This window comes from Hemitrygon akajei, chromosome 14 (genome assembly GCF_048418815.1).
Source record: "Hemitrygon akajei chromosome 14, sHemAka1.3, whole genome shotgun sequence".
NCBI lineage: Eukaryota > Metazoa > Chordata > Chondrichthyes > Myliobatiformes > Dasyatidae > Hemitrygon > Hemitrygon akajei.
The window spans coordinates 58929897-58944861 of record NC_133137.1 but is presented as its reverse complement, the minus strand read 5'-3'; the positions used below and the strand labels follow the sequence as shown (position 1 = coordinate 58944861).

General features: G+C 43.9%; 2 protein-coding genes across 7 annotated transcripts in view; one reads left to right on the top strand and one right to left on the bottom strand.

Annotated features, from left to right (window-relative positions):
* The window catches only part of LOC140738611 (phosphatidylinositol 3-kinase C2 domain-containing subunit gamma-like), a 261872-nt gene that overhangs the window by 78194 nt on the left and 168713 nt on the right, over positions 1 to 14965 (top strand). For all 5 annotated transcript variants that reach the window (XM_073066155.1, XM_073066156.1, XM_073066158.1 and 2 more), the window contains one exon: positions 10215 to 10251. In XM_073066155.1, the coding sequence (XP_072922256.1) occupies positions 10215 to 10251 (37 nt within the window). The remainder of the gene's footprint in view (positions 1 to 10214; positions 10252 to 14965) is intronic.
* Positions 3769 to 7678, bottom strand: LOC140738612 (uncharacterized). 2 transcript variants are annotated; one of them, XM_073066161.1, is made up of 2 exons: positions 6514 to 7678; positions 3769 to 6463 (listed from the first exon to the last, which is right to left on the bottom strand). In XM_073066161.1, the coding sequence occupies exon 2, from the start codon at positions 6399 to 6401 to the stop codon at positions 5061 to 5063; it is 1341 nt and encodes a 446-aa protein (XP_072922262.1). In that variant the 5' UTR covers positions 6402 to 6463; positions 6514 to 7678; the 3' UTR covers positions 3769 to 5060. The 2 variants fall into 2 exon arrangements, with proteins under 2 accessions (XP_072922262.1, XP_072922263.1); XM_073066162.1 differs by having other exon boundaries at positions 7038 to 7678.

The following is a 14965-nucleotide window of genomic DNA, read 5'->3' as shown; positions in this document are numbered from 1 at the left end:
TCTAAAATCTGGTTAGGGAGGGGTCAGGAGCAAAAAAAATCAGATGCTGAGGTGAGAAGTGTTGTTGCTCTTTGGGTGAAGAGGAACAAAATATGAAGAGAAAGGCTTTTGCCTTAAGGGGTTCTCAGTTCACCAGTAAACATACAATGACCGATGCTATTCTGTACTGGGATAATTTCATCTAAGGTTCCCATTTGCATGATATCATCCCATCTGTGACTGACATGATAATAGTTGGCTATTGTTTTCACTCCAGTTAAAGTCAATTTGTAATCATTTAACACAGAATAAAAGGTTAGCATTATGCTGTTCAATTTCCAGGTCAACGCATCTTGTGTGTGTAGGGAATTGTACTGCTTACTGTGGAGACTTGCAATTTGATTCCCCGTGGCGTTGTTCTGACACTACTAAGAGTCTACAGAAATTGCTTTTTATGTCAAGTCACCTCTCAGGAGGACACTAAGTGACATTAATTCTTTGCTTATTGTCAGGTGGAGAGATGGAGCTGACCAGAATCTCCATCCCTCTTAAAACTTGCATGAGGTTGCAATCTTCACAATTAAAGATCTAATCAGTACATTACAACAGAGCACCAATGAGAGCTTCATAGCTGAAACAAGGCTGACATGAAATCAATCTCCTAATCTGTACGGAACACTCCTGTTGATTATAAAATAAGGAAGTCCTACATTTTTATGGCCCTTCTCTCAGTCTTAGGGTATACCAATGTGCTAAGGCTTAAACTTCTCAGTTTAACTGTATAAAACTGAAACAAATACCCCAAATGTCCAGGGAGAAAAACTAATTTTTGCAGCAAGTCTCAACAATGCAGAATTTACAATTTCATTTATTTTACCTTAAGAATCCCTCTCATCATCTTCAGCATTTGCATACAGACTATTGAGCAAGACTATTTGGTTATGGAATATGCTGACGATGATAATGACCTGGCAGAAAGTGGTAAATTTGAATCAAATCATGTAACTTGGAACGAGCATCTGTCCAATCATTGCGAATTGTACTTTATAGTGACAACAATTTGATGCAACTCTTGGATGAAGCTTTTTAGAAAAACAAAACATAGCTGAACTTGCTGAAAAGCACCCATCAACTGAAGCAATGATTAAAAAAAAACAAAGTGATCTATAATCGACCAAGTGCTTCTGAAGTACAGAATAGCTACTGTTGGTGATACAAAAGCCATTTTACAGACAGCAATATTTCAAAGACACTAATGTGACATCACCTACAAAAATAATTATTTAGTAAAGCCTATGTCACAGTCTCAGAATGCACATTAAAGACATGGGCCAAGAATTTTATTTTTCGCACAGAGCACAAAGATGTTCCGATGAATAGGATCATAATAAAATTTTGGATGACTGCACAGATCTTGTTTCTATTTAAATCTCATCAGCAGATGAAGCAGTCCTGCCCTGCATATAGCAACACCTAAAGAACATTCTGGCTTGTGCTAGAAAGTAGCATTCAGATCACCAAAGTGTCAGGCAATGGCATCTCCAGAGAGAGAAAGTCTAAGCTGTTGTGACATACTGAAGTGAGGTAATGCAGATGAAAGCAGAGTACATTGGGCTAACAATATCCAGCATATCCATTTATTTGTGGAGTCTGGGAATCCACTGCTAAATCCTAGTGATTTTACAATCCAAAGATTCTTCGCAAGTCAAGAAGGAGGTATAAAGCTTGATGGTTATATCCACTTTTTGAATGTAATAAGAACAAAGAAAGCAAAAGAACAAGAAGTTGTTCAAATTTCAAAGTAAATAGATTATCAAAGTATGTAGACTTAATCAGTATAACCTTGAGATTCATGTCTTACACTAAAAACTAGCTCAAACTAGACAAAAAGAAAAGAAATTCCAGTGATAAGAAATAGCCAGATTCTTACTGCAGAGAAGCTTTTAGGAAAAAACATGGAAGCAGCTACAATTACTGAAATATTCAATGAATAATTACACATATATACACAGTTATGCAAAACTACATGCAGGTATAGTAAAAGTTAAACTACAAGAAAAATAGCAATTTTACACTCTAATCCAACACCGTCCTGAAGCCAACTGGAAGATGCTTTCCGAAAGACTGGAGAAAGCAGTGATGTGGATTTCATCGTAGGAGATAAATTTTTGGCACCACTATTATCATGACCTGTTTGTCAACAGTGTCCTTGCATTGTGCACATTGTCCAAGGTAGACACACACAGAACTCCAACAGAGGTACATTGTGAATATTTAGAGACACAGTGAGGATAAAGTCCACATGCTCAAACAGTTATTGGCAGGTATTTGAAGGGACTGGATATATGAGTATTTGGACAGAAAGAGACTTATTAGGGATAGTCAACATGGCTCTGTGCGTGTTGGGTCGTGTCTAACCAACCTTATAGAATTTCTAGAGGACGTGACCAGGAAGTGACCAGGCAGGACAGTGGATGGTGGCATCATGGACTTCAGCAAGGCAGTTGACAAGGTCCCACATGGAAGGTTGGTCATGAAGTTTCAGTCTCTTGGCAATCAAGAGGAGGTAATGCATTGAATTAGACAGTGGGCTTGCAGGAGAAGCCAACGAGTGGTAGTAGATGGTTACCTCTCTGATTGGAGGCCTGTGACTAGTGGAGTGCCACAGGGGTATTATAGGGGTGTTCTATATTAATGATAAGGATGATAACGTGGATCAGGAGATCTGCAGACAACACCAAGACTGGGGGTGTGGTGGACCACAAGGAACACTATCATGGCTTGCAGCAGGATCAGGAAAAGCTGGAAAAATGGGCTGAACAATAGCAGATAGAATTTAATGCAGACAAGTGTGAGGTGTTGCACTTTAGGAGGACCACCGAGGGCAGGTCTTACACAGCGAGCAGTAGAAAAAAGGTATCTGGGAAAACATTTCCACAATTCATTGAAAGTTGTGCCACAGGTAGATAGGGCCTTTTGGCACATTGCCCTTCATAAATCAAAGCACTGAGCACAGGAGTTGGTATGTTATGTTAAGACGTTGCTGGAGCCTAATTTGGAGTATTATGTGCAATTTTGGTCACCTACCTAGGGAAAAATATAAGTAATATTGAAAGTGTGCAAAAACCATTTACAAGGACATTGCTAGGACTGGGGGACTTGAGTTATAAGGAAAGACTAAATAGGTTAGAACCTGATTCACTGGAACATAGAAGATAGAGGGCAGATTTAATAGAGGTATACAAAATTATGAGGGGTAAAGATAAGGTAAATGCAAGTAGGCTTTTATCACTGAGTTTGGGTGGGACTACAACCAGAGGTCATGGGTTTGGGATGAAAGGTGAAATTTTTAAGGAGAACATACGGGAAAACTTCTTCACTTGGAGGGTGGTGAGAATATGGATTAAGCTGACAGTGCAAGTGGTGGGTGTAAATTTGATTTCAATGTTTAAGAGAACCTTGGATAAGTACATGAATGGGAGGGGTTTGGAGGGTTATGGTCCAGGTGCCGATCGATGGGATTAGAGAGTTCAAATTCTTCAGCACAGACTAGATGGGTCAAAGGGCCTGTTTCTAGCTCTAGTTCTCTATAATTCTATGACTATCCTACGAACACCAGCTACAGCAAACGACAGTGGTAATTTGATATATTACATACCCAGAGCAAAGAGTGCAAATCAGACACAGGTGTAGGGTCTGATTTAGAAAGGTATTCCATCATCCTAAGTACTGTTGGGCTTGAAATTCTGCCCTGTGTTCTTTTAGGAAGAGAGACAACTAACACCGGAATATAGCAAAACGTGGCTTTATTGCAGAATTCGTAACTGGCACAGCGAATCCACGGAGTCGCTGGAGAAGGCGTTCTGTTTTCCCCTTACAATCTGCTCTTATTTATACCCCTTTTCCCCCCAGCACAACCCCGCTACATATTAGGTAATATCGGGCACTTGTGTCCATCTTATTGGCCCGCAGCCATATGCTCACGAGTTACCTGTTTCTTTTGTTTACTGAATCGCGTGACACTAATAGTATCGGTGTAGCGGGGTCCCCAGTTTCGCTCCCCCCTCCCTCGCATCCCGGCCTCCTAACATTATGTGTGTTACGTGAGCCACTCCTGACCTGTAATGGCAGTCTCGAATTAACCCCAACACTCCCTCCCTTGGCCTCCCAGAGGCCACATCCCCACATCCCTTACAATCTTTTCCGCGGCTGCCGGGATCAGGCAGAGAGGTGAGCGTCCCCCGGCACTCTTTGGCGTGTCCTCCCTATTTGCTTATCCTGATTTGTCCGACCTAGGGTCACAAAATATGGGTAGGGGTTCCCTAAACATCCGCAATTTTTACAAGTAGCATGCAACATTTCAGAAAACTTAATCAATAACAAATTCACAATCCCCCCCTTGCCATGGTCCATTTCAGTCCGTGTCCTCACATAGCGCGTCCGCTTTCCGGGAGGGCCGTGTCCTCCCCTTCCACCGGGAACAAGGGTGCCTGGTACGCCGGTGGAGGTCCATTCTTTCCAGTCAAGGCTCGATCTATAGTCCAGATGACTAGGGTCCTAATACAGGGTATGCAACAACAACCACACGTGATAAAGATAGCAATTGAAATAGACAGTCCCAGTGCCAACTGTCCAAGTAGGACCCCCCATTCCCCAAACGTACGTTTCAACCAATTCAGCACTGGGTTATTGACTCCTGATTGTTGCTTTAGCTCATTGGCCAGGGATCGCAATTTAGTCAAGCCCTTGGTTAGTGATCCGTCCGGGCCTGTATTGTTCGCTATGGTCATACAGCACATGTCACCAAACAGGGCGCACACTCCGCCCTTCTCTGCTAAGATCATATCTATGGCAATTCTGTTCTGCAGGGTCATTAGGGACGTCTGTGATAGCTGCTCGTGGACAGCTTCCGCGATGTCCCTGGTTAGATTAGCCAGCCTCTGAACGTTATAGTGGATCAGGTTGATCCGGTTGACATTTTTATTGGTCGTGATTGGGAATATGGCTGAAAAAAGTGGAAAGCTCTCAAAGCCTGCAGCTACCTCGTCTGCCAGTTTATATTCGTCCGGGATGTTTCTAGCCTAACCGATAGCATCGATCCATATCCCATCGGGGTTCCTTTCCCCCCTTTCAGTGAGCGCCCTCTTGTTCCTATACCACCTCCCGATTTCATCAGGGATTGGGTTGAGGGTGTAGTCCCCTGGATTCTTTGCCGCAATGAAAAGAGGTACATTTAGAGTGATCAGGGTGCAGGTCCCCTCCCAGTTTACAGGTAGCCAATTATATAGGACCCGTTTCCCACAGTACCACCAGAGGTCCGCTCTGCTGACAGTCAGCATGGTGGCGTTTTCGGTGCCAGTAAGACTGATCCAGGTAGAACACGCACTGTCAGGTAGGTTGCCCACTCTGTAGGGCTGATCCGACGGGGACAGGTTAATAACGCAAGTGATGTTCCTGATCGGGTCCACCCTAAAGGCTGGTGGGGTCACATTGGCCGGGGCCATGGGGAAATAGGTTTCCCAGGACTTACACCCGGCAGAGGGGTTGGTTAGTGACATGAGTTCGAGGGCGCAACGGAAGGTGTCATTTCCTTCCTCGAAGGGGCTGGGACTCATGATGAGTGTGGGTTTCCCCGTAGCACATACCCAGCAGTCCCCTATCGCTGCCTGGGTGGTGTATTGGACCACTCGGTCAACCCAGGCGTTTGCTTCCACGTACCCTGTCTCAATTGCAATATACTCCCGGGGAGTTATCTTATTCGTGTCCGAACTCTTTACCAGAACAGGGCTGGCTGTGGGACCCAATCCTGGGTCTGTGTGGGTTCCCAGATTGATCCGGATAATTCCCCATGGGTCTCGGCCTGTCACGTCCGCCCTTATGATCAGATAGAGCACGCCCCCCGCCCCATGCTCCCTGACCTCTGACCCGCGACGAGTGGAGCAGGTCTGTGACGACCATCCCTTCATACTAAAAGGGTTGTGTATTTCTTCCTTGAGTGTCAGGATTAACGGGTTCACTCCCTGCTTTCTTCCCCAAACAGAGCCCCTGTAAAGGCTCACCTTCCTCTTAAACTCATAGTAGGGTTTGGAGGACCCTCGATTGTTTGGCCTATTATCCAGCCAGGACTGGTCTGGGCCTGTCCACCACCATACATTTATCCATGCGCTACACTCCTTTACCCATGGGTTCGGGTATCCCAAGGTGAATGGACACATGTAGACATTATACCCAGTCCAGGCTTTCTTGTCGCCCCAACAGTTGATCACATCGCACAGGTCGAACTGGAATGTCCTACCTGTATGAGGGTCCGCATTAAGGATGATGTTCGCTCCGCACGCATCTCCTCCCCTTCCCGCTTCGGCCATCGGCGCCTTACCTAGGAGCATTACTCCTACCCATATCAGGGTTTTCCATGGCGTCATCTTCCTCGGCTTCCTCCTCCTCTATGTCGGAATCGGGATCAATCGGTCTTCCTTTCTTTGTCCTGGAGCAGTGCGAGAAATGGTGCCAGTTATTGTCCCCCTCCCTTCTTACCTTTTAATGCCCTGTTGGAGACCTCGGTGACAGGGTATGGACCATGCCACCGTTTTCCGTTCCAGGTGAGCTTCCCCGGGCCTCGGAGGAACACTTCCACTCCTACCTTGATGGTGTCCGACCCCTGCGGCTGCTCACTGTTAGTTTATTGAACTCGCACAGTTATCAATTTTACCATATTTCTAAAAACTCTCATATACTCTGTTACTCAACACACAAATGTCTGAGTTTCGGTAACTCGAAATTGAAGTGCTCCATGGCTCCCTAGTACACAGAGAGGATCAAATATGGGACGGTCGCCTTTCAAAACCTGACCTTCGCGTGGGAGATTTCTCCTCTTAACAACCAGTCTAAGGTAGGCGCCGTCAGTATCCCCGTGCACTAAGGTGTACCGCGGAACACTTTCTCTTCTCCTCCTCACTCCTGAGACTTTTATGCCCATCGTGGGCGGCGGGTACCCTCACTCAGAAGACTTTTCCACGGGCGGAGGATCTTCCTAAAAACAGATAAGAGTTAGTACTTACCAGTCACGATTCTGCACCGGGAATGATCTCTCCCAGGGTAATTTGGGGTTGGTGAGGATCCGTCAGCAGACAAGATCTAACTCAGTGATTTAACTATCTAGTGGAAGTCTTTGATATAACAGGCACTTCCTGACCTTAGTCGAGCTTGCGGCCGCAAGTTGTCTGCCGTCGGACCCGCCAGCCTGTGTTGTCTCTCCCTCCCCACGTCGGGGTCACCAAATGTTGGGCTTGAAATTCTGCCCTGTGTTCTTTTAGGAAGAGAGACAACTAACACCGGAATATAGCAAAACGTGGCTTTATTGCAGAATTCGTAACTGGCACAGCGAATCCACGGAGTCGCTGGAGAAGGCGTTCTGTTTTCCCCTTACAATCTGCTCTTATTTATACCCCTTTTCCCCCCAGCACAACCCCGCTACATATTAGGTAATATCGGGCACTTGTGTCCATCTTATTGGCCCGCAGCCATATGCTCACGAGTTACCTGTTTCTTTTGTTTACTGAATCGCGTGACACTAATAGTATCGGTGTAGCGGGGTCCCCAGTTTCGCTCCCCCCTCCCTCGCATCCCGGCCTCCTAACATTATGTGTGTTACGTGAGCCACTCCTGACCTGTAATGGCAGTCTCGAATTAACCCCAACACTACTTAAAGGACTTTGTGTCAGAGTATACAGAGAGCTATGTTTAAGGTTTGAACATGGACATAGAACATTACAGGCCCTTCAACCCACAACGTTGTGTCAAATCTTTAACCCACTTCAAGATCAAACTAATCCTTCTCTCCCACCTAGCCCTTCATTTTTCTTCCATCTATGTGCCTATCGAAGAACCTCTTGGAACTGCTTCTACCACCATCCCTGGCAGTGCATTCGCACACCTGCAAATCTGTGTAAAAAACCTACCTCTGACATATCCCCCCCTTATACTTTCCTCCAAACACCTTACTGTTATGTACCCTCATATTTGTCATTTGTCCACAGGGATAACGTCTCTGGCTGTTAAATTGATCTATGCCTCTTATCATCTTATATACCTCTAGCCTGTCATCATCCTTCTCTCCAAAGAGAAAGGCTTCAGCTCGCTGAACCGACGCTCATAAGATATGCTCTCTAATCAAAGCATTTTGATTTTCTAATTTTTCATTAACAAAGAAAGTAAATGTGCACCATATGCGGCTTGTGTAATATTTAGTCAATCCTGCTTTAAGAATTGTATTATGTAGTTACTAACACTCCCTGTATATATGTATATACCTTGAATTGGCTCAAACTGGTATTCTGTCTGGGAGCTGGCACACAGGAAAATTAGTGCTGCATCCCTCTCTTTAGGTTCTGAGTTTTAATACAATACTTTATTAGCGTAGCTGATAGGTTATCTTCCAGTACGTTAGGGAGAGATTATGATGGACATACTTTTTACAGGCACCAGCCAATTTCAAGGCAATTGTTTTTCATGCTGAGGAATTTGCAGATGGTTTTTCAACAAGCAACAAGCCCCCTTCCTTTCCAGTCGTGATGAAGGGTCTCAGCCAAAATATCGACTATTTATTCCTCTCCACAGATGCGGCCTGACCTGCTGAGTTCTTCCAGCATTTTGTGTGTGTTGTGCTGGATTTCCAGCATCGGCAGAAACTCTTGCATTAAGGAATTTATAGTCTGTTATGAGAATTTGGATTGCTTTAAGATAAAGATTGCACTAAAGGAAAGATTATGGCATCATTTTAAAATTTGTTAGCATAAATATCTTATTTTTTTTAATTCAAGAGAGAGGCAAGAAAACCAAAGAGATATGAAGTTATTTGGGGTGACATGGTAGCATAGAGGATAATACATAATTATTGAGGCTCAGGGTATTTCAGAGTTTGGAGTTCAATTCCGATGCTGTTCTGTAAGGAATCTTGGTGCGTCTTCCCTGTGCAATTGGGGTGTTTTCTCTGGGTCCTCCGGATTCCTCCCACAGTTAAAAGACATACTGGGTAAATTAATTGGTCGTTGTAAATTATCCCATTATTTGGTTTGGTTTTATCATGATTGTCAGGAGATGCTGAGGCAGTGTGGCTCAAAGGGCCTGAATGGTCATCTCTGCACTGGCTCACTAAAGAAATTTATAGATGAATCCAGATAAAAAGCCAATCCAGAGACAGGTCAGACAAATGCAATTGTCTCCATCTGTAAATACAATTTCCCAGAAGATCACAGAGTAATAACCTTCATTACTGTTAATGAGGATCCTCATGATATTTTGCTTTGTTTCCATCAAGATTTTTTAAAAATGTGTTTAAATTCTTTAATGTGATGGTGACCACTAGGTGAAGAGTATTTCTAGTTCCCTGACAGACAATCAACAGAAGCAAATGAAGTCTTTGTTTGATTCTCAAGAGAAATGTGACTAAAGAGCTTTCATCATTTGACTTTTGGCCCTAGGCTATTCTTCAGTCAGGCTAATGTAGTACAGGGGATGTAATTTTGCCCAGGGGAAGCTAAGCATTGTCACCAGGTACAGAATTATGCTGGCACTGGGTTAAATGCCAACTTATATGAAGATTGTTTTTTATAAATCACTTGAGACATTACTGCACCAGTTCCTGAATATATCTTTGCCTGATGCTAAGTGAACTTGGCGTTTAAAATAACAAGGGAACCTGGTACAGAATGACAAATTAGTCTCTTTGTCCTGCCTTCTGAAGAACCAATCCAGGGTCTTCTTCAGAGGGAGTGATTAACCAAGAGAAAATTCTGAACACTTGCCACTGTTGGGCAAAAATATTTGTGGTCCAAAGGATAAAACTGAACTAGATTTGCAATTTACATCCTTCAGTTCTATTCTACAGTTGATATTTTTTAACCCACAGATGAGTTTACAAAGACATTGTATTTCCTTCACAAATTATGATGTTTACTATATTTGATTGATGACATTTTCTGTGACTGAATTTTACTGTATGAATAAAGCAGGAGCAAATTAAGCTGATAATTTTAAATGATGCATGAAAGTGAAATCTAATTAAAAAGTTGATAAGCAGGTCAATTAACCAGACAAAAAAATATTCAACCAAATATCACGAGTAATGGCTGAATGAATGATTCTAAATTTTAAGAGCAAAATTCTAAAATAAAAAGATTTAATTAAATGAAATTTCAATTTTAGAGACTAAGTGACTATCTCTTTTCTACTTTCAGACTTCAGTGGTTTCTGTGCACTTGTCCAAGCATCAAGGTAAAAACCCAATTTACTGCCTGTGTGAACTGGCATCTTACTTATGCTGAGCAGGTCTTTGTGATTTTAATTGTTCATGTTGAAGTCAGCACAGCAGAATTTATTTCCCATTCTTAGATGTGATGATGTCTCATACAAGGTCATCCCTCAGTCTTCTACACTCCAAAGAATCAAGCCCTCGCCTGCCCAATCTCACTCAGAGACCTATATATGAGGCCCCTGACTTCTTTCAGCATCCTTGTAAATCTTTTCTGCATTCTTTCCAGGCTTAAAACATGTCACATAACAAGGAAACCAAAGCTGTACTCAATACTCCAAGTGCAGTTTCACCAACACCTTGGACGTAACTTCCCAGCTCACGTTCTCAGTGTCCTGGCTGAGGAAGACCAGAATGCCCAATGCCTTCTTCTCCACCTCACCAATCTATAACATCAATTGCAGCAAATTATATACTTGTGCTCCTGGGTCCATGTCTTCTACAATGACATGTTAATGAATCTTTTGAGCTTTTACGTCAATCCCACATTGACATGTCATGATGTTGGGTTGAAATAATCAGATTTATTGAGGATTGTTTCACAGCCTGCCACAATGGTATTTGAATTTTTCATCTCTAAGTTGCTCGACTACCCGGCGTAGACTCAGTGATGAAGATAGAGATATAGTAGGTTATATTTTATCTTTACCACTCACTGAATGAGTAGGAACTTTGCTCCAGGCTTCTTCAAAGACTTATTTGTCTACATTTGGCTGCAAGGCTATAGAGTGAACTTGCTCTTTAATATTTCACTCATTCAGCTTGACACCTCTCAACATCGAGACAGCTGTGATTAGAAAGGTACCTTTGGGACACTGCATGATGTCATCGGAAGGAAAATCAAATCTTGCATACTGCATTAAAAACAGAACAAAGTGAAAAATCAGCATCAGTAAACAGAGGATGGGAATTAATCCTTCATTTCAACTGGATTTAAAGAATTAACCTGTCAATGTCTCTTACTGGATGTTGGCAAACTTGCTGTGCCCTTACACCAATTTCTGAAAAGGAGGCCTTAGGGCAGGTGAGGAGATTATCAGGATTATTTCACTGTCTTGCTATTTTGCCTGTGAACTGTTCTTATACATCTGGAAGTAGAGTCAATAATAACAATTTAAAACTTGTAAAAAGCATCTAAAGGCTCATGAAAACAATGCTTAAAAATTAAGATGCTGGAATTTTAAAATAACTAGAAAATTGGTGGGAAAATATCAGCAGGTCAAGCAGCATCTGTGCAAAGTGAAACAGAGTTAACTTTCCTGTCTGGGACCCTTCATTGGAATAGTACTGATGTGGTACACCAAGTATATCTGTCTGGACATGCCCCTCTGCTGACTGCTCCTGTGGCTCCTCCCACAGACCCCTGGATAAAGGTGATTGTGTCACTGCTCCTCCCTCAGTCATCCAGCTTGGACGTGCTCCATTTTACTGCTAATAAAAGCCTTTCAGTATTTACTCTACTTCCAGTCTTTTGGAGTTATTGATAGTGCATCAACTGACGAAGTCGTGAACCTGAAGTATTAATTCCAAATATCTGTGACAGGAAGATGGTGGCTGTGCAAAGAAATGGGAGGTCAGCAGAAGTGTCAAAATGCTTGGGTGGAAGAAGATAGAAAGATTTAGGAGAGCTATGCAAGGCCAAGTCAGTTAAAGAAATCCCTGCAAAATGGAAGGCTATACTATGATTAGGAAAGTCTAATCATAATCATGCCTAGACTGGATTTCAGCAAATGTGATCACGGGCAAATGCGGGCAAATAGGTCAATAGACGATGCAGTCAACCTGGGACTGCACTATATCCTGCAACATCTGGATCGTCCTGGGACCTATGCTCGGATGCTGTTTGTGGATTTCAGTTCGGCGTTTAACACCATCGTCCCTCATACCCTCTGCTCCAAATTGTCTCACCTTACTGTGCCACCTGACCTCTGCGATTGGATTTACAGCTTCCTGACCAACAGATGTCAGCAGGTAAGGATGGGACAGGTCACCTCGGATATTCGAATCACCAACACCGGCGCCCCCCAGGGGTGTGTCCTCTCTCCACTGCTGTTCTCCCTCTACACCAATGACTGCACCTCCTCCAACCCCTATGTGAAGCTTTTGAAGTTTGCAGACAACACTACCGTCATCGGACTCATCCAGAACAGTGATGAGTCTGCATATCGACAGCAGGTGGACCAACTGGCGCTCTGGTGCAGTCGGAACAATCTGGAGCTGAACACACTCAAGACAAAGGAGATGATAGTGGATTTCAGGAGACATGCCCCCGCTATGTCTCCCCTCACAGTCCTCAGCAGCCCTGTGTCCACCATGGAGAACTTCAGGTTCCTGGGAACCACCATCTCTCAGGATCTGAAGTGGGAGCAGAACATCAGCTCCATCCTGAAGAAGGCCCAGCAGCGGATGTATTTCCTGAGGAAATACGGTCTGCCTCAGGAATTGCGGCTGCAGTTCTACACTGCAGTCATTGAGTCTGTCCTGTGCACCTCCATCATTGTGTGGTTTGGAGCCGCCACCAAGCAGGATAGAACCAGACTACAGCGCACAGTGAGGACTGCCGAGCGCATCATTGGAGCCTCCCTGCCCTCTATTGTGGACCTGTACTCTTCCAGGTTGAAGAAGAGGGCGGGGAACTGATGCACCATCAATAACTCACGCTGAGACTTAGGAAGTGAGATATCGGCTTTTATTGACTGGAAGAATAAACAGCACTACATCCTGGGGAAAATGAGGGAGAGCAGCAGCCCACAGTCGCCTTTATACAGGGGTCTGTGGGAGGAGCCACAGGAGCAGTCAGCAGGGTCTGTGGGAGGAGCCACAGGAGCAGTCAGACAGGTATATCTAGTTCACCACAGGAACATCATAAAGGACTCCTCCCATCCTGCGCACGGACTGTTTGATCTGCTTCCATCTGGTAGGCGCTTCAGATCCCTCCAGACTAAGACTCATAGGCATTGGAGAAGTTTTTTCCCTACTGCGGTCACTTTGCTGAACAGTTAACTGCTGGTTAACTGTCGGCTAACTATTACTTGGATTGCACTACCTGTATGTATAATCTATATTTTCATTTATATTTATCATTATTATTGTTATGAGCAGAGAGACAACATCTGCCGGAAGTAAATTCCTTGTATGTGCATAGGTACTTGGCGATTAAAGTCTGATTCTGATTCTGACTTGGCTGTCCTTCTCCTATCTCCATTCAGGCAGAGGTTAAAGAGCAAGTCTTTAGGTGTAAGGATGACAGCTGTGGCAGGGCTTGAATGTTATTACCCCAAACAAAGTGAAAACAAGCGACATATGTGGCAAAAAGGCTTCACTCCCAGGTGAGCCAATGCCTTCTGTGCTCACTTCAACTGTCAAAACATGGAGGAACCTTCACAGACCCCTACGGGCCCTGATGACCTTGTGATTTCAGTCCCTTGAGGTCAAGGAGACAGCGTCCTTCAGGTTAGTAAACCTAAGGAAAGCTTCTGGCTCAGGCAGGTTACATTGTCAAGCACTGAAAACCTCTGCTGATAAACTGGCTGGAGTTTTCACTGATATCTAGCCTCTTGCTTCAGCAGTTTGAGGTACCCACCTGCTTCAGGCAAGCTTCAATTATCCCAGTGCCTAAGAAGAACTTGGAAACTTGCCTCAATGGCTGTCGTCCAGCAGCACCTACGTCCACAGTGACAAAGTGCTTTGAGAGATTAGTGATGAAACATATCAATCATAACACACTTTTAACATCATAAACCAGCAAGTTGTTTGTTATGTCTCCCCACTCGCTGTGAAATGGAGACACCTCTTTCTCCTTTACTAGGGAGAGAGAGAGAGCCTTTGGTATGTCAAATGTCGGGTGAAATGCAAAGTCTTTGGGATAACTGCAAGACTGTGTCATTGCTATTGCTTTGCTCATGCTTGAGTGCTCAGTGGCGGGTGCCAATACTTTTTTTTGCCTGTGGGAGGGTATTGTTGCTTGCTGCCACTTACGCATGGGAGGGAGGGGAACTGGGGAGACTTTGAGGTTCTAACATTTAGGAGTTCATTCTTTGGGGGCTCTTCTCTGTTTTTGTGGATGGTTGCGAAGGAAAAGCATTTCAGGATGTACATTGTATACATTTCTCTGACATTAAACATACCTTTGAAACCTTTGAAATCATGCCTAAGAAGTGACTTGGATTCACACAAATTTGCCTACTGTCAATTCAGATCCACAGCAGATGCCATTTAATTGGCTTTTGGCTCAATCCTGGAACATCTGGATAGCAAAGATGAATACATCAGGATGCTCTTTATCGACTACAGCTCAGCATTCAATGCTATCATCCCCTCAAAACTTTACACTTATGACTGTGTGGCTAAGCCACAGCTCCAATGCCATATTTAAGTCTGTTGATCACACCACGGTTGTTGTAGCATATAGGAGGGAGTCTGAACATCTCGCTGAGTGATGCCATAACAACAACCTCTCACTCAATGTCAGTAAGACCAAGGAGTTGGTTTCTGACTTCAGGAAAAGGAAACCAGAGGTCCATAAGCCAGTCTTCATCGGGGGATCAGAGGTGGAGAGGGTCAGCAACTTTAAATTCCTCTGTGTTATCATTTCAGAGGATCTGTCCTGGGCTCAGTGTGCTGTTATGAAGAAGGCACAGCTGCCCTTCTACTTCCTTAGAAGTTTGTAGAGCTTTG